At 43.9% G+C, this 19,091-nt stretch overlaps 1 protein-coding gene across 4 annotated transcripts in view; it reads left to right on the plus strand.

Annotated features, from left to right (window-relative positions):
- Nucleotides 1-19,091, plus strand: part of LOC144500649 (MAGUK p55 subfamily member 2-like) — a 645,619-nt gene that overhangs the window by 611,843 nt on the left and 14,685 nt on the right. For all 4 annotated transcript variants that reach the window (XM_078223925.1, XM_078223924.1, XM_078223928.1 and 1 more), the window contains 3 exons: nucleotides 9,079-9,187; nucleotides 11,754-11,822; nucleotides 18,547-18,708. In XM_078223925.1, the coding sequence (XP_078080051.1) occupies nucleotides 9,079-9,187; nucleotides 11,754-11,822; nucleotides 18,547-18,708 (340 nt within the window). The remainder of the gene's footprint in view (nucleotides 1-9,078; nucleotides 9,188-11,753; nucleotides 11,823-18,546; nucleotides 18,709-19,091) is intronic.

Genomic DNA, 19,091 nt, shown 5'->3' on the forward strand with positions numbered 1-19,091 from the left:
GTCTTCCAGCGTTCAGTCTGGAGCTGTGTGATGGCCTGACATAAAAATTTAATGCCCAACAGGTGTTCTTGCAGCTTCTTGATGCAAAACAGAGTTCAGGGTCAGAATCTTCAGTGTTGGAAAAATCTGAAACCAGGAGTGTTCCCACACCTTTTTTGTCACTGCAACCTTCCGGCACTCTGTCAGTTTTTCTGACAACTGGGGACTTTGCACTGCGGGGCAGGGCAGGGAGGTAGCAGAGCCTTAATATGCTGGGGAAGCCAGCTGCAGAGTGCTTGGGTACCATTGTGCAGGAGACCCCGATCTCCCACTGAACTGATCCTCCCACCCTCCCTACCAACCACCCGCTTTGCAGAGCTCCCCCCTGCATAAGCCCTCCTCCACCCACCCCCCCCCATCAGAGCCCCACCCCCACTCAGGCCACACTCCCTTGCCAGGGTGCCAGCTGGGCACTGCCCAATGGGGACTGCCCGGCCATGCCCCTGACCACCCAGGGGCTTCAATGGCCTCCCATCCCTCTGGCATGGCCATGGCACCTATTTGCTTCCAGTCTAGTGTATTAATACTCGGGTATGCAACATACCTATGTACTCCATAGCAAACGAATCCTGGGATTTTAATTGCCAAGTTAACATTGAACAATGAATAATAGGATGGAAAAAAAGTCCACAGTTTCATTCCGTAGCGAGTTTCAACACCACTGAACTGGCAGAGCAACTTTGAGGATGTTAAGTTACTCTTTGGCAACATCCCAACCACCCAAATTGCTTCATAGCCACATAAATACTTCTAAAGTTCAGTCAATGCTGTTAAGTAAGAAAACATGATGGCCAGGTTATTTACTGCAAGCTTCCACGGGGAACAATTTAGTTGATGCTGGTTGAGGAATTAATGTTGGTCAGAATACTGGAGGTGCTCCCTGACCTCTGAATTGTGTTGTCAGATCTTTTATCCCCCCCTCCACCCCATCCCCTTGAGAGGGCAGCAGGGCGTTCGCTTAATCAGTTTCCTCTAAAAGACAGCAGCTTTCACAGTGCACACTCTCTCTGTCGGCGTAGACTATGGCTGGAATTTTACCGACCTGGAACCGGGGCGGGCGAGGCTCACAGAACGGAATTCTCCATTGCCCTCAGGCGGGATTTTATGAGCGTCGCCCGAGTGAGATCATAAAATCCCGCCCTATATGTTCCAATCTCTGACTTGGGCGTGACTTGACACAGGAGCAAGGGGTCTACCAACTGAGCTGAGGCTGAACCTTTAGGACAAGAGATGAATTAATGGAATCATTAATATACGTGTTAGCAAACTCCCTGAGTTTCTGTTGAGTAGTATCATGCACGTCACTCTAACACCTTGAAAATACTCATTTGAATGACATATGAACCCCCTGTGGAGTGGATGGTCTAATGCATCGAACTTTCATTTTGTTTAAACTGTTAATGCTTTCCTTCAAATCCCCTGTTATCACCCCACTTGCCAAAGAAACATCCTTTGAACTCCACTGTCTATGCAAACTACTGTCCCATCTCCAACTTCTCTCCCCTCTCCAAAGTCCTTGAACATTCTGTCGCCTCTTAAACCCGTGACTATCTTTCGCACGGGTTCATTTTGAACCTCAGCAATCTGGTTTCCACCCCTGTCGAACCTGTCCTTATTGAATTCACAGATGGCATGCAGTGCGTCAGTGACAATGGTAAACCTCTCAGTCTCCTCGACCTGTCTGCAGCCTATGACCACACCATCCTTTTTCAATAACTCTCCTCTACTATATACTGGGCGGGACTCCGCTTGCCTGGCTCCATTCTTAACTATCCAATCATAACCAGAAAATCAGGGCAAATTCCATTCCCCAGCTCCAACATTCCTCTCCCTCTCAGCTATCTGTTCATAAACTTGGTGTTCTATTTGATCTCAAGATGAGGTTGCAACGACATATTCACACCATTCCTAGGGTGACATATTTCAACCTCCTTAGATGTCAATGAATCCCACCCCTCCCTTAGCTTATCCCCTGCTGAAACCCACTTTCCGGATGCGCACTCAAATCCTGCACGGACCAGCTGGCAGGGGTATTCACAGACATCTTTAACCTCTCCTTAGTCCAATCTGAGGTCCCTATCTGCTTCAAGAAGACGACCATCATCCCTGTACCTAAGAAAAGTCAGGCAGCGTGCCTTATTGGCGACCGGTGGCTCTGACACCCATCATTATGAAGTGCTTCGAAAGATTAGTCATAGCATGAATCAACTCTGGTCTCCCAGATTGCCTGGAGCCACTACAGTTCACTTAATGCCCCAATAGGTCCATAGTAGATACCTTTTCCCTGGCCGTAAACTCAATCCTGGAACACCTGGACAACAAGGATACTGATATCAGACTCCTTTTTATTGACTACAGCTCAGCCTTCAACACCATTACCCTAACAAAACTCATCTCCAAACTCTGGGCCTTGGGTTTGGCTCCTCCCTCTGTGACTGGATACTAGACTTCCTAACACGCAGACTGCAATTAGTAAGGAAAAGGTAATGACACCTCATCCATGATTATCCTCAACACCAGTGGCCCGTATGGCTGTGTCCTCAGCCACTTACTATACTCCTTTTGCACTTATGACTGCATGGGCTAATTCCTCTCCAATTCCATTTTCAAGTTTGCTGATGACACCACTGTAGTGGGTCGGATCTCAAACAGTGACAAGGTGGAGTACAGGAAGGAGATAGAGAATCTGATGAAATGGTGTGATGACAGTAATCACTCCCTCAATGTCAGTGAAATGAAGGAGATAGTCATCGACTTCAGGAAACATAATGGAGGACATGTCCCGTCTGCATCAATGATGATGAATTGGAGATGGTCAAGAGTTTCAAGTTTCTAGGTGTTCAGATCACCAACAATCTGTCCTTGTCCCTCCATGGCGATGCTATAGTTAAGAAAGCTCACCGACGCCTCTACTTTCTCAGAAGGCTAAGGAAATTTGGCATGTCCACTACAACTCTCACCAATTTTTACAGATGCACCAAAGAAAACATCCTTTTCTGGTGCATCACAGCTCGGTATGGCTCCTGCTCTGACCAAGACCGTAAGAAAAGTTGTGAATGCAGTCCAGTCCATCACACAAACCAGCCTCCCATCCATTGACTCCATCTATACATCCTGCTGCCTCAGGACCCCACGCACATATTCTCTTCTGCCTTCTTCCATGAGGAAAAAGATACAAAAGTCTGCAAACACATAACCACCGACTCAAGAACAACTTCTTCCCTGCTGCCATCAAACTTTTGCATAGTCTTATCATATTTTAAGCTGATCTTTCTCCACATCCTATCGGAAACTGCAACACTATGTTCTACACCCTATGCTTTCCTTCTCCCCTATATACTCTATGAATGGTATGTTTTGTCTGTATAGCGCACAAGAAACAATATTTTTCACTGCATCCCAATACGTGACAATAATAAATCAATTCAACTCAATTCATTCATGCCTTTATTCCCATTAGACTTGACTATTCCAATGCAGCCTTCACTGACCTCCCCTATATTTTACACTTCCTAAACCTTGAGGCTATCCAAAATTCTATACGTGTGTCCTAATCCATTTGCCATCAATTCTGTCTGACCAATATTGGCTCTCAGTTAACCAACAAGCCGATTTAAAAATTCTCATCCTTGCATGGAAATCCCCACAAAGCCTTGCCCCTCCTTATCGCTGTGACCTCCTGCAGCCCAAAACCCTCCGGGATATCTTCCTTCTCTTCTTTCCTTTTGCACATCCCTGAATTTCATTGCTTCACCATTGGAAGCCATGCCTGCTGCTGCTGAGAACATGAGCTCTGGAATTCCCTCCTTAAACCATTCTGGTTGTCCATCTCTCTGCTTTAAAATGGGTAAGAGAGCACCTTCCACAGGGCAGCACTCCCTCAGTCAGCCTAGATTTCATGCTTGAGTCCCTGGAGCTGGGGTTGACTCAATGACCTCCTGACTCTTAAAGTTTCTAAAGTTTATTTATTAGTGTCACAAGTAGGCTTACATTAACACTGCAATGAAGTTACTGTGAAAATCCCCAAGTCGCCACACTCTGGCGCCTGTTCGGGTACACTGAGGGAGAATTCAGCACGACTTTCAGACTGTCGGGGAAAACCACAGCACCCAGAGGAAACCCACGCAGATACGGGGAGAATGTGCAAACTCTGCACAGACAGCGACCCAAGCCAGGAATTGAACCCGGGTCCCTGGCACTGTGAGGCAGCAGTGCTAACTCTTGAGGCAAGAGTGCTACTGACTAAATCACATTTTTATAATTTAGGACAAGAGGCACATGTGAGATTAACTAATGGCCCTACTGATATATATCTGAACAAACTATTTTTATGTGGTGCAGTGTGCTCCTTAAAACACATCTCTTTAAACAAGCTCTTGGTCATTTGTGTATCTCCTTATCTGACTCAATGTTGACATTTGTTTGATTGTGCTCCTGGGATGTGTCCAGGTTATTTTACTACTTTAAAGGTGGTGTAGCGTAGTGGTATTGTCATTGGACTAGTAATCCTGAGGCCCAGGGTAGTGCTCTGGGGACCTGGGTTTGAATCCCACCATGGCAGATGGTGAAATTTGAATTCAATAAAAATCTGGAATTAAAAGTCTACTGATGACCACGAGACCATTGTTGATTGTCGTAAAAACCCATCTAGTTCACTAATGCCCTTTAGGGAAGGAAGTCTGCCATCCTTACCTGGCCTGGCCTACATGTGACTCCACAGCAATGTGGTTGACTCTCAAATACCCTCAGGGATGGGCAATAAATTTTGGCCCAGCCAACAATGCTCACAACCCATGAACAAATAAAAAAAATATATAAATAGAAGTAATTGTTATTCCAATCAGGATTGTCAATTTGCTTGGCCTGGCCTTGAAGAGAATTGATTGATTTATTTATTAGTGTCAGAAGCAGGCTTACATTAACACTGCAATGAAGTTACAGTGAAAATCTCCTGTTCGCCAAACTCTGGCGCCTATTCGGGTACACTGAGGGAGAATTTAGCATGGCCAATGCACCTAATCAGTGGGAGAAAACTGGAGCACCCGGAGGAAACCCACACAGATACAGGGGAGAACTTGCAGACTCCGTACAGACAGTGGCCCAAGACAGGAATCGAACCTGGCTCCCTGGAGCTGTGAGGCAGCAGTGCTCGCCACTGTGCCACCATGCCACCGAGCTCAGGGGTGGGTAGGCAGATGGTGGGATAGAAAAGATGCCAGGGAGCTATCCATAATGAAACGTGGACATGGAAATTTAAAGCCGACCAAGTCTGTTGTTTTGATTATCTCTGGAGCTAGAGAACTATGGGAAAAGCTCCCAACAAAAATTTTATGTTACATCATAAAACCCAGAATCCATAAAGATCTTCAGATATAAACTGTACATCCATTGACATTCTCAGTCTATGATGCTGCTTGATTTTTGTTAGTTGGGTAATATTTAGAAATTAAAAAATGAATCAAATGCATTGGAGCCATTAACAGATAAATCTCACCATAAACAGAGGTTGTCAGGTGTGAAGTAGTATTTCTCGATACTGAATCACAGGCGTTGACAGCTGCAAATTATTTGAACTGCATTAGCAGGAGGCAACACTTTTCACAAAGCAAAATGCCATCATGACAAACTATGATATGTGACATAGAACGAAGAAGGACTATTTGTCTCACTGCGTTATCATTCAGATTTCCAGGTCAAGCTTACCAGGAGCAGTCGATTGCATTTTACTCTTCAAATGTAGCCGGGATATCTCTGTTAAAATCATTGAAGTTGTTTTCAGTAATTCTATTTCGATTATCCCGCAATCTTGCTGTTCCCTTGGGTTAGTTTATGAGGAGAGACTGAGTAGACTGAGCCATACTCATTGGAATACAGATGACTGAGGGGAGATCTCATAGAAACATATAAGGTTATGAAGGGAATAGAGAAGAGAGAAGCAGGGAGGTTGTTTCCATTGACAGGTAAAAGTAGAACTAGGGGGCGTGGCCTCAAAATAAGGGGAAGCAGATTTAGGACTGAGTTGAGGAGAAACTTCTTTATCCAAAGGGTTGTGAATTTGTCGAATTCCCTGCCCAGTGAAGCAGTTGAGGCTACCTCATTGAATGTCTTTAAGGCAAGGATAGATAAATTTTTGAACAGTAAAGGAATTAAGGATTATGGTGAACGGGCGGGTAAGTGGAGCTGAGTCCACAAAAACGATCAGCCATGATCTTATTGAATAGCGGAGCAGACTCGAGGGGCCAGATGGTCTACTCCTGCTTCGAGTTCTTATGTTCTTCTGAGTTAGAAAACTTGTAACTTTTGTAAATGGTTTTCCTATTTCCTGCCTGACCTTTTATTTTGCATTTAGACACACCTCAAGATCTGCTGATGTCCAACATTGGTGTTTAATTCTTTTTTTATCAGCACAATCCTGATTTTGTACAAAACCCTTGTTCATTTTGTCAATTTTCTTCCCTATGTTAACTTATTTTGCCATGTCTCTCCTCAATTTGCCCAAGTATTACTGCATTGGGTGAATGATGGGTTCACGCTCTCTCGCTATTATTTTGACATGCCTTTGCCCATTCAATATTTTGCTCTGTAAGTTGCTGCAATTGAGAAATGGAACCTGGATGTTGCAATTTAGAGAACCATGGGACCTTTGTGAACAAGCTAAGTCTATCTCCTGAATCAATAAGTTGGAGAGAGGTCATCTGAACAGCTCAAGAAAAATACACTCATTCTATATTTAAATTAGTCTGCAATACACCTCAATTTCACACAGGGTAACATTTTCAAGCATTTGGAATTCCAATGTTATCTAGTTGCACTTTAAATTAATCAGCACCAAAGGTTAACAACTAGGAGTCAAGTTACAACCTTAAACCCATCAAAGCCCTGCTTCAATGTAGAAATAAAAGTCCAGCCTTTCCAGCACTTTGTCAACATGAGTGACTTTATTGTCAAATCGAGTTTATAAAGAGATGTAAAGAAAGATGGGTTAAGGGAGAGAGATGAAAGAGACTTGAAAATTTTATATCTGAAAGATTTAACACCGAGAGAATTGCGACTCCACATTGGTAAAAGTTAATTTTCAGTGCCAGAGAGTTTGACGGCAGTAATTAACACTTAACATTTGTTAAAAGGCACTTGGGCTGAAATGGACATACCTTAACTTGTTGTGGCCAGTTTGCCTCAATATCCCCTGTACAAATATAGGAACATCTCTCCGTCCAAAGGAAGGGATTGAGGAACCAGATGGTAAGATGCACTTTTCCTTAAGCTAATGGCAAAGCTATGCAGCTCAGAGAGAACAGTTTGGAGTTTGAACATAACCCAACCCCATTTCTACCGGACAAGAGACCTCAGAGCCTTCTGTTTATTCGTTCACAAGAAATGATTGTCGCTGGCTCAGCTCGCTTTTTTGCCCATCCCTGATCGCCCGTTAGAAGGTGATGGTGAGCTGCCTTCTTGAACCACTGCAGTCCAAGTAGTGCAGGTACACCGACAGACAGTGCTGTTCGGAAGGGAGTTTCAGGATTTTGATCCAGTGACAGTGAAGGAATGGTGATATAGTTCACAGTAAGGATTGTGAATGACTTGGAGTGCAACCTACAGATGGTGGCGTTCCCATAGATCTGCTGTCTTTGTCCCTCTAGGCGATAGATATCATGGGTTTGGAAGGTGCTGTTGAAGAAGCTTTGATGAGTTTCTGCAGGGCATTTTTGTAGATGGTTCACACTGCTGCCACTGTGCATCAGTGATGGAGGGAGTGAATGTTGAAACTGGGGGAATGTAGTGCCAATAAAGCAGGCTGCTTTGTCCTAGAAGCCGTTGAGCTTCTTGAGTGTCATTGGAACTGCAGTCATCCAGGCAATTGGAGAGTATTCCATCACTTTCTAAATTTGTGCCTTGCAGATGTTGGACAGGCTTTGGGGAATCAGGAGGTGAGTTATTCGATGCAGAATTCCCAGACACTGACTTGCCTTTGTAGCCACAGTATTTATATGGCTGGTGCACTTCAATTTCTGGTCAAAGGTAACCCCCAAGATGTTGATGGCGGGGGATTCAGCAATGGTAATGCCATTGAACGTCAAGGGGAGATGGTTAGATTCTCTCTTGTTGGAGATGGTCATTCACTGGCAATTGTTTGACATGAATGTTACTTACCACTTATCAAGCCTGAAGATTGTCCAAGTCATGCTCCTATTAGCTAGCCAATCTCTATCCATGCCAACAGGCCCTTTCAGAAGTCCAGAGAGATCCAGTTCACTTCTAGCTGTTGTGAACCTTAGCCATTATTTTTTTTTAAATGAAGATACATGAAAACAAAATAGGGGACGAAATAAAAAGAGGCATAATTTAACAAGTGCTTTTCTAGCTTTATTCTATGCAAATACACTAAGTGGGAAAAATTTCACCTTTGTGCAATGCCACAGCATGATGAGACTATTCAAACAGTCTTGTCCCATAGTTGAACGGTGATAGTCTTTACCTGCTTCAACACGTTGAAAGTGCGTTCACCTGAAGCTACTGTGCAGGCAAGCTGTCAAAAATATGCAGTGCAATTGTGATATTAGAAAACACCCCAGAGAGTCCAAGTTTGAGTATCTCTGGAAGCAATGACTTGTGATCCAGAGAAGAGTGTTTTCATTCTTAGGACTTTATGTTAAAAAACTATCCATGATAAAGAGATACTGCAAATGAATAATACAACAACTTCAACCATATGCTAGCTCTGCTGCTTAACATATGCACACTCCTTCATGTACCAGTAGAATAGGCTGCGCACACACTGCTTAATGTACAATACAGAACAGCGAAACTAATTTTCTTTTCCTATATTATTTCCTTATGAGCATAAAAACAAGTCCACTATGACTCTCACCAATTTTTCAGAGCATCAACCTGGGCCTGTGGATTGCTGGTCAAGTGGCACTATGCCTCCCTCTCATCCCCTCGTAGATACTGCTATCGAAAGTTAAACTTCAGGGCAATGATTGGAATTAAAGAACTTGCTAGGGTTATGCTCACCCTTTTTGTACCCTTGTCTTCCAGGCCTGTCATGTGAAGGAGGGAGGGAGCGCAGGCCTTATCCCGAGTCAGCTGTTGGAGGAAAAGAGGAAGGCTTTTGTAAAGCGAGACTGGGATTTCTCCAGTTCTTCTGGTAAGTGCTGTGTGATCTCTGGTGGCATGGTGGCACAGTGGTTGGCACTGCTGCCTCACAGCACCAGGGACCCGGGTTCAATTCCGACCTCGGGCATGATGTCCGTGTGGAGTTTGCACATTCTCCCCGTGTCTGCGTGGGTTTCCTCCATGTGCTCCGGTTTCCTCCCACAGACCAAAGATGTGCAGGTTAGGTTGATTGGTCATGCTAAATTGCTCCTTTGTATCAGAGTAAATACGTGGGGGTGTGGGGATGGGGCCTGGGTTGGATTGTTGTTGGTGCAGGCCCATAGAGAATGGCCTCTTTCTGCAGTGTAGGAATTCTGTCTATCTTAGAAGGCACTGTTCTCACATTCTACTTTGCAATAACAGACCCTGGCCTTCTTCACTAATAGAAGTAAATTGTGATAAAATGCTGAAGAGGAATAATCCATACCTGCTTTCATTGGCATTGCTAGACCAGAAAGGACCAGGGTCTATTTTGATAGTATCATGATGCAACTGGCAGGACTGGTGCAAAATACTGCCAAGATGGGTGATAAGGTGTATCAAAGTACCTCAAGGAACAATTTGTTGTCTAATGGAGTAAGACTTCACAGTTTCATTATTCTCTTTCTGGATCTCTGCGGTTGTCCGGACCATAAATCACATTAATGCCCTGAAGATTAACTTTCCATGATGTGAATTACCCTAATTGACTGTGCTGGGATAGTTGTGCATTAGCAATGTAAATTCAGCAAAGGAAAGTACAAAACAGGAACAGGCCCTTTGGCCCTCCAAGCCCGTGCCGATCATAATGCCCTAACTAAATGACAAGAAAAAAACCTTCTGCCCTTACTCAGTCTGTATCCCTCTATTCCCTCCCTATTCATTCACCTACCCAGATGCCTCTTAAATGTTGCTAATGTGTCTGCTTCGACCACCTCCTCTGGCAGCGCGTTCCAGGCACCCACCACTCTCTGCGTGAAAAACCTCCCCTGCACATCTCCCTTACACTTTCCCCCTCTCACCTTGAACCTGTGTCCCTTTGTAATTGACACTTCCAACCCTTGGAAAAAGTCTCTGACTATCCACGCTGTCGATGTCTCTCATAATTTTGTAGACCTCTATTAGGTCTCCCCTCAGCCTCTGTCTTTCCAGTGAAAACAGTCAGAGTTTATTGAACCCCTCCTCACAGCCAGCACCCTTGAGACGAGGCAACATCCTGGTGAACCTTCTTTGCACTCTCCAAAGCTTCAACGTCCTTTTGGTAGTGTGCTGACCAGAACTGCACACAATACTCCAAATGCGGCCTAACCAAGGTTTTATATAGCTGCAACATGATTTCCTAACTCTTGTACTCAATGCCCTGGACAATGAAAGCAAGCATGTCATAAGCCTGCTTAATCATCTTGGCCACCTGCATTGTCACTTTTAGGGAACTGTGGACCTACATGCCCAGATCCCTCTGTATGTTAATGTTCCTAAGGGTTCTGCCATTTACAGTTTAATTCACATCTAAGTTTAAACCTCCAAAATGCATCACCTCGCATTTGTCCAAATTAAACTCTATCTGCCATTTCTGTGCCAAAGTCTCCAATTATCTACATCCTGTTGTATTCCCTGACAATCCCCGGCATTATCAGCAATTCCACCAATCTTTGTGTCATCTGCAAACTTACTAATCAGTCCACCCACATTTTCTTGAAGACCATTTGTATATACTACAAACAACAGAGGTCCCAGCACTGATTCCTGTGGAACATCACTAGCTACAGATCTCCATTCTGAAAAACACCCTTCCACCGCTACTCCCTGTCTTCCATGACCAAGCCAGTTCTGTATCCATCTAGCCAGCCCACCCCGAATCCCATGTGATTTTAGTTTTTATACCGGCCTGCCATATGGGACCTTGTCAAACACCTACTAAAGTCCATGCAAACTGCATCCACAGCCCTTTCCCTCATCAACTATCTTTGTCACCTCTTCAAAAGACTGAATCAAATTGGTGAGACTTGACCTTCCCCAGACAAATTCAGCAATTCATTACAATGGAGAGGTGCACAGATTTTTCGATTTCCCTGAGTTTAATGGTGAAATGATAGTTCTACAAAATTGTAACTTGTGGCATTTGGGATGGAAGAATTCCTAAAAAGATTGATCATTGACTAGCACAGAAGGCCAGCCAGATACTCGAGAAGGCCCATGCAAACCACTTCAATAATGCATACTGTACTACAGAGGTGGTACTAGTTTGAGTGATCACTAGACTGATGGTCTTCAGACCAGCATTACAGTAAGAAACACTCCTAAGTGACTGATCAATCCCATGAAGGTCACAAATTGCTGGAATTGTTCTTACGAACTGATGATTACAGGTGAACTCACCATTGTTTGTTCAGCAATTTCCAGGCCATTACATGTTCAGGTGGAACCATTTGTTTTCCATTTCAACAAAGAGACAGAGTAATTTAGTTCGAGTGTGCTAATATCGCAGGGTAATTTGAACCCTTTGGCATTGTCTGTGGTTTTTAATTTTTTAAAGCTATCTGCATTTGTGAATGTACAATATTTATTTTTACTGGCAGGTGCGCTCTGCGGAAGTATGGGTGGAAAGAGGAAGAAGAAGATGATGTATCTGACCACCAAAAATGCAGGTAACTAGCGACCATGTTGGCACCTGAATACATTGACTCTGATGAGTTACTCGCCTGCAAGAGTAATCTGTCTTCTCTCACTAGGAATTTTATCTGAGCAGCAGTATACTTCAGCTGTGTTTCTGTTTAGATGAGAGTTTAGATATCGGTTGGATATAAAACATATTGATTTCTCATTCCAGATTGTACGACACTTTGTCAAAAAAAAACAAGGGGTGTACTTCACTGTCATTTTGAGGGGTGGAGCCTAAACACACCGGTAAAGCCGGCTGCACTGAGATTGGGGCTCCCTTTGAAAAGGACTAAGGAATAGCTTCCCCTCCACACCACCACGATGGTCTCAGGGGCTCCTGTCCCTCCTGATCAAGCTGGCGTCAGTCTTCCCCCTCCCCAGCGATTGACATTGACATCTCCCCTCTCCACCGTCACTGGCATCTCCCACTCTCTTCCCCCAGTCGCCAACAGCCATTGACAACATCTCTCCCTCTCTCCCTATTACATGCTCCCCCAAGAGGCTCCCATGAGGGTCTGTTCCTGGCACTGCCCCAGCACAGGGTGGCATTGCCAGGTTGGCACTGAATTCATCTGACATATCCCAAACCCACTCACTTCAGACTCACTCTTAAAACCAGCACAGATTAGATCTTTATCTCATTACTTTGATTCAAGTTCAAAGCCAGGACCAAGCTACAGACCTGGATCTATCTACTATTAGCAAGTTCCGGTATATTATAACGCCAGGCTTTCTTTGAAATTAGATTTTGTTCTACCTTAATAAATGGATAATGAAAATAAAACTCTGAATTTTTGTGAGGAATTCAATATTCTTTTTAAGAATCTATTGTCCTTCTTCTGCCAAAAATAAACCAGTAGCCTCGGTGCATTATTCAGGACATTTAGTGTCACTAGCAATTAGCGAAATCCAGAGAGGATCCCTGAGAGATCCCCACGACAGGTTCATGTCTGGGTAAACCTGTTGTAAACCTCGCTGACATGATGTCACATCAGTGAGGTTTGAAAATATGATGAGAGTTCAATATATGGTAGAATATCATAGAATCCCTACAGTGAAGAAAGCCATTTGGCCCATCAAGCCTGTACCAACAACAATCCCACCCAGGCCCTATCCCCATAACCTCACATATTTACCCTGCTAATCCCTTGACACTAAGGGTCAATTTACCACGGCCAATCCACCTAACCCGCACATCTTTGGAGTGTGGGAGGAAACCAGAACACCTGGAGGAAACCCATGCAAGGCACGGGGAGAACGTGCAAACCCCACACAGATGGTCACCCGAGGCCAGAATTGAATCCTGATCCCTGGCGCTGTGAGGCAGTAGTGCTAACCACTGTGCCACCATGCCACCCTATAATATACAGCCTGATAATTATTGAAACGAATGCAAATGCATTAAAATACGGTTCTCGTCCTTTGTGGATGGGAGCATTGCACGTCACCAACCAGGGGAGGGGAAAATCACAGAACGCAATCTCTCCTGGGAGAATCGCATTTCCTGATTCTCTCTGGATTTTGTCTGTGTTGCCGTTCTCTCTGACAATAAACGCAGGCTGAAAATCACCCCCAACATGGCTTCAAACAGATTTTCTGATCCTTGCTGTCTCTGGGAGATTATTATGCCTGATTTGGTTTGTCATATTCCTCTGCACGACAACAATGACTACACCTCAAAAGTACCTAATTGACCATAAAGCCCTTTGGAACATCATGAGGTGACACAAAGCGCTATGTAAATGCAAGTCTTGTTTATCATGCAAAATCAGCAGCCTGTTTAAATTGAGAAAATTCTCAAGTGTTGTAATTCGACTTCAGTGCGTAGATCGTTCAATGAAATGATAGCTTCCAGGATTGAACGAATGAGCACAGTTATAACAACACATTACCATTGCAGCATGCAGATCATAGATCAGATACGGTTCGCCCTCCAGATTAATAATTACTGATGAAGTAAAGCTATGACGGAAATTAGACATGAAAACAATTCACAGCAAATTAAAAGATCAGCAGCGAAATGCAAGAAAAACAAATCAAGTCACAAAGAGGATTATGTCAAGAAAATTAAGTATCCAGAGCAGCAGACATGCTAATGGGTATAAATTTGAAATGGGTGGGAATACAAGTCATGTTTGTAGTGAATCTGCGGCCTGCTCCATACTCCAGCTAATTTTCTGTTTCAGTTGAGGTGGAGTGTCACATATGCTACCGGTTCTATCATGTTTTTACAAGATAAATTTACATCCCAGTATCTCATAAGTAAAACAGCATTGGGATGGCACTGAAACAAGGAATGCTGACTAAATGTGATTTCTCTCTCTTTTATGAGCAGCTTTCAACTGCTCATTGGGGAGGCGATGGCCTAGTCATATTATCGCGAGACTATTAATCCAGAAACTCAGCCGATGCTCTGGGGACCCGGGTTCGAATCCCGCCACAGCAGGTGGTGGAATTTGAATTTAAAAAAAAAATATCTGGAATTAAGAATCCACTGATGAAACCATTGCCGATTGTCGGAAAAAACAATCTGGTTCACTAATATCCTTTAGGGAAGGAAATTTGCCCTCCTTACCTGGTCTGGCCTACATGTGACTCCAGAGCCACAGCAATGTGGTTGACTCTCAGCTACCCTCGGGCAACTAGGGATGGGCAATAAATGCTGGCCAGCCAGCGATGCCCATGTCCCACGAATGAATAAAGAAATAAAATTTCAAGTGTATTATACAGTCAAACAATGTGGATGTGTTTGTGAGACGCGCATATTTTTAACTGTACGCAATGAAATAAATTGCGGGACACAACAGACCTTCTCACATTCTGGTTATTATACTGTTAATATTCCGTACAAAGGGGCAAATTTTCCCATTCCGCCCACCACGGGAATTGTAGCGGGTGAGGGGCGGACCATGTAAAAGTCCGTTGACATCGGGCTGGATTTTCCGGTTTCGGGGTGAGAGCGGCCGGAAAGTCCCACCCAGAGACTAACCTCTCATGGCTATCGTATTCTTATTTATAAAGTTGTGGGTGTGCTGAATTTCTCGTAATCTCTCTCTCTTTCTTATCTCACCTTTGCTGTCTTTATTCTCTCCATCCTTCGGTGGCACGGTGAGACAGTGGTTAGCACTGCTACCTCAGAGCACCAGGGATCCAGGTTCAATTAGGCCTGGGGTGACTGTCTGTGAGGAGTTTGCACATTTTCCCCGTGTCTGCATGGGTTTCCTCTGGACGCTCCGGTTTCCTCCCACAGTCCAAATATGTGCAGGTTAGGTTTGATTGGCCATGATAAATTGCCCCTTAGTGTCAGGAGGGATTAGCAGGGTAAATATATGGAATTACGGGGATAGGGCCTGGGTGGGATTGTTGTGGGTAAGGGCTCGATGGGCCTCCTCCTACACTGTAGAGATTCTATGATTCTCACTCCCATGTCTTATCGCTGATTGTACATTACTAGTAACATTAAATGGCCTGATTAACATATCGCGGCTGGTTTATTTTTGGCAGAGGAAATGCAATAGATTCTTAAAAGAATATTGAATTCTTCACAAAAATTCAGAACTTTATTTTCATTATCCATTTGTTAAGGTAGAGCAAAAACAAATTTCAAATAGGCCTGGCGTTATAATATCCCGGAACTTACGGTTAGCTGCCAGATCCGTGTCAGTAGCTTGGTCCTGGCTTTGAACTTGAATTAAAATGATGAGATAAAGATCTAATCCATGCAGGTTTTATGTTCTGAGCAGAGAGAATTTCAACGTTATTAACCTGTTGTTTAAGACAAAGGTTGTTTGCTAAGCATGATTAAGTGTCCTGAGTTTTACTGTTGTCGGATATTTAGGTATGTTTTTGGTTTTCCACATCCGGGTTGTACTCTCTGCATCAGGTTACTCTCCACTGTAAGTCTATCACAAGAATATTTCTTAATCTAAAGAGCAGTGAGTGAGTTTGGCATGTATCAACTGAATTCGTTGGAACACAGATTCTGAGCACAAAACTCCCCATAACTTTTCATGAAAAATCACTAAGATGCATAAGTTGCAAGGACACTTAATAGATTAATATGAAATTTCTTTATCCACTATTTCATTGGAGACATTTACCATTTATTTTAAATAGGACCCGGGTTTGATTCCCAACTTGGGTCACTGTCTGTGCAGAGTCTGCACTTTCTCCCCGTGTCAGCGTGGGTTTCCTCCAAGTGCTCCGGGTTTCCTCCCACTGTCCGAAAGATGTGCTGGTTAGGTGCATTGGCCATGGTAAAATTCTCCCTCAATGGGGAGAGATGCAAAAGAGTCCAGCGAGCCAATTTTTTTGCATGGAGGATGGTGAGTGTCTGGAACGAGCTGCCAGAGGTAGTAGTAGAGGCAGGTACAATTTTGTCTTTTAAAAAGCGTTTAGACAGTTACATGGGTACGATGGGTAGAGAGGGATATGGGCTAAACGCAGGCAATTGGGACTAGCTTAGGGGTTAAAAAAAAAGGGGTGGCATAGACAAGTTGAGCCAAAGGGCCTGCTTTTATGCTGTAAACATCTATAATTCTATGACTCTACGTACCCGAATAGACGCCGGAGTGTGGCGACTCAGGGATTTTCACAGTAACTTCATTGCAGTGTTAATGTAAGCCTACTTGCGACCCTAATAAAATAAACTTATCAACTTAAATGTTTAAGATTGTGAACAAAGTAATTATATAAAGCACATAGGGAGCAAGAAAACCATTTCAAGACATAGGCCTGAATTTTACCCTCCCTGCCTACCACAGGAATCGGAGCAGGCGAGGGGCGAACAATGGAAAGGTCCGTTGACCTCAGGTGGGATTATACACCTTCTGGACGAGTGAGGCCATAAAATCCCACCCATAGTTTCTTCGTTCAACTATGTTTATGATTCTCCTCGTGTCTGCGTGGGTTTCCTCCGGGTGCTCCGGTTTCCTCCCACAGTCCAAAGATGTGCGGGTTAGGTTGATTGGCCAGGTTAAAAATTGCCCCTTAGAGTCCTGGGATGCATAGGTTAGAGGGATTAGCGGGTAAATATGTGGGGTGGGATTGTGGTCGGTGCAGACTCGATGGGCCGAATGGCCTCCTTCTGCACTGTAGGGTTTCTATGATTCTATTTCTATGGTATAAGAAATAAACAGAAAATTCACACTATAGGAGGTTTTGTGCTTTAGATTAAAACATCTTCTTGTGATAGACTTACAAGGCATTTTTGTGCATATTACTACAGTAGTGCTAAACCCAGGTTGAGAGAACGTGATGTGGTAAATGTGTCCCGGATCTGGAAAACTAAAAACATATCTCAATATCCTGCAACAACAAAGGTCAAGAAATTCAGCCATGCTTAGCAAACAAGCTTTGCTTAAACAACAAGAGAATAATGTTGGAAATTTTCTCTGACCATAAGTATTATTGCACTGCAGACATTTTCCAGATACTTGTCAGACCTGCCTGCATTACAAAATAATTGTAGAATCCCTACAGTGCAGAAGAAGGCCATTCAGCCAATGGGTTTGCACCAACTCTCTGACAGAACATCTTACCCAGGCCCTTTCCCCCACCCCCTGTACCTCACACATTTACCATAACTAATCTATCTAACCTACACATCTCGGGACACTAAGGGGCAATTTAGCATGGCCGATCCACCTAACCCGCATATCTTTGGACTGTGGGAGGAAACCGGAGCACCCGGAGGAAACCCATGCAGACACAGGGAGAATGTGCAAACTCCACACAGACAGTCACATAAGGCCAGAATTCAACCCGGATCCCTGGCGCTGTGAGACAGCAGTGCTAACCACTGTGCCACCCATGTTGATTTTCATATTAACCTTTTTTGGTATTTCTGAAATCTAAAACTATTAAATCTGTCAGAATCATGGACCTTTACCTACCTTTCTCTCAGCCTATTTTGGTTGTTTTAAAAATATAAAATGTTATCCCTTTCTCTTTGCCCATTTTAGTTTCCTCACGTTTTCTCATGTTCCCTCAAGAGCATTGCCCATCGGAGAATATTGTCAGCCAAATAATTGCCTGAACCCTGGCCACAGTCACCAGAGGAGAGACTGAGTAGACTGGGACTATACTCATTGGAATTTAGAAGAATCTTGTAGAAACATATAAGATTACGAAGGGAATGGATAAGATAGAAACAGGGAAGTTGTTTCCACTGAAAGGTGAAACTAGAACTAGGGGGCATGGCCTCAAGATAAGGGGGAGCAGATTTAGGACTGAGTTGAGGAGGAACTTCTTCACACAAAGGGTTGTGAATCTGTGCAATTCCCTACCCAGCGACGCAGTTGAGGCTACCTCGTTGAATGGTTATAAGGCAAGGATAGATACATTTTTAAATAGTAAAGGAATTAAGGGTTATGGTGAGCGGGCAGGTAAGTGGAGCTGAGTCCACGAGAAGATCAGCCATAATGTTATTGAATGCAGGCTCGAGGGGCCAGATGGCCGACTCCTGCTCCTAGTTCTTATGTTCTTATATAAGGCCCTGCAAGATCAGTCCTGGTGACTTCCCTCTAATTTTGCCCATTTCTGAAAAAGGGCTTCAGGGAGGTTGTTCGCAAGTGTCTTTGTACCCCACTAGGTGGGAGATATGGCAGACGCTGCATTTGAGATAGACATTCACATCGCTCAACAGCATTCCTAATAACCCTGTACTGTTCATCAGTGTAAATCCAGATTCCTGTTCTGTTTCATTCCCAGAGTTTGATCGACATGAACTTTTGATCTATGAGGAAGTAGCGAAGATGCCACCGTTTCAGCGGAAGACTCTGGTCCTTATCGGAGCACAGGGCGTTGGGCGACGGAGCTTAAAAAACAGGCTCATTATGTCTGACCCAATGCGTTTTGGAACAACCATTCCTTGTGAGTAGATGTTTTTTGTGTGCACATTAACTCTAATTACCACTGGCCTGATGACCACCTTTATGATAATTTAGCTGGATTGTGATGTAGATAGAGAGGAGATGGGAGCTGAGGCAGGGCGAATCTGAAAACTGACAAGATAAACCTTATAAGAAACAGTTAAATCAAGAAGTCTAATCTTCTGAAGCAGTAGACTTAATCCATGTGCCAAAACAACAATGGGCTGTATAGGATTACATGTCTTTGTCATCCAGCTCATAGAATCCCTACAGTGCAGAAGGAGGTCATTTGGCCCATTGAGCTAGTACTGACAACAATCCCACCCAGGCTCTATCCCCGTAACCCCATGTATTTACCCTCGCTAGTCCCCCTGACACTAAGGG

The sequence above is a fragment of the Mustelus asterias genome, chromosome 11 (assembly GCF_964213995.1).
Source record: "Mustelus asterias chromosome 11, sMusAst1.hap1.1, whole genome shotgun sequence".
Taxonomy (NCBI): domain Eukaryota; kingdom Metazoa; phylum Chordata; class Chondrichthyes; order Carcharhiniformes; family Triakidae; genus Mustelus; species Mustelus asterias.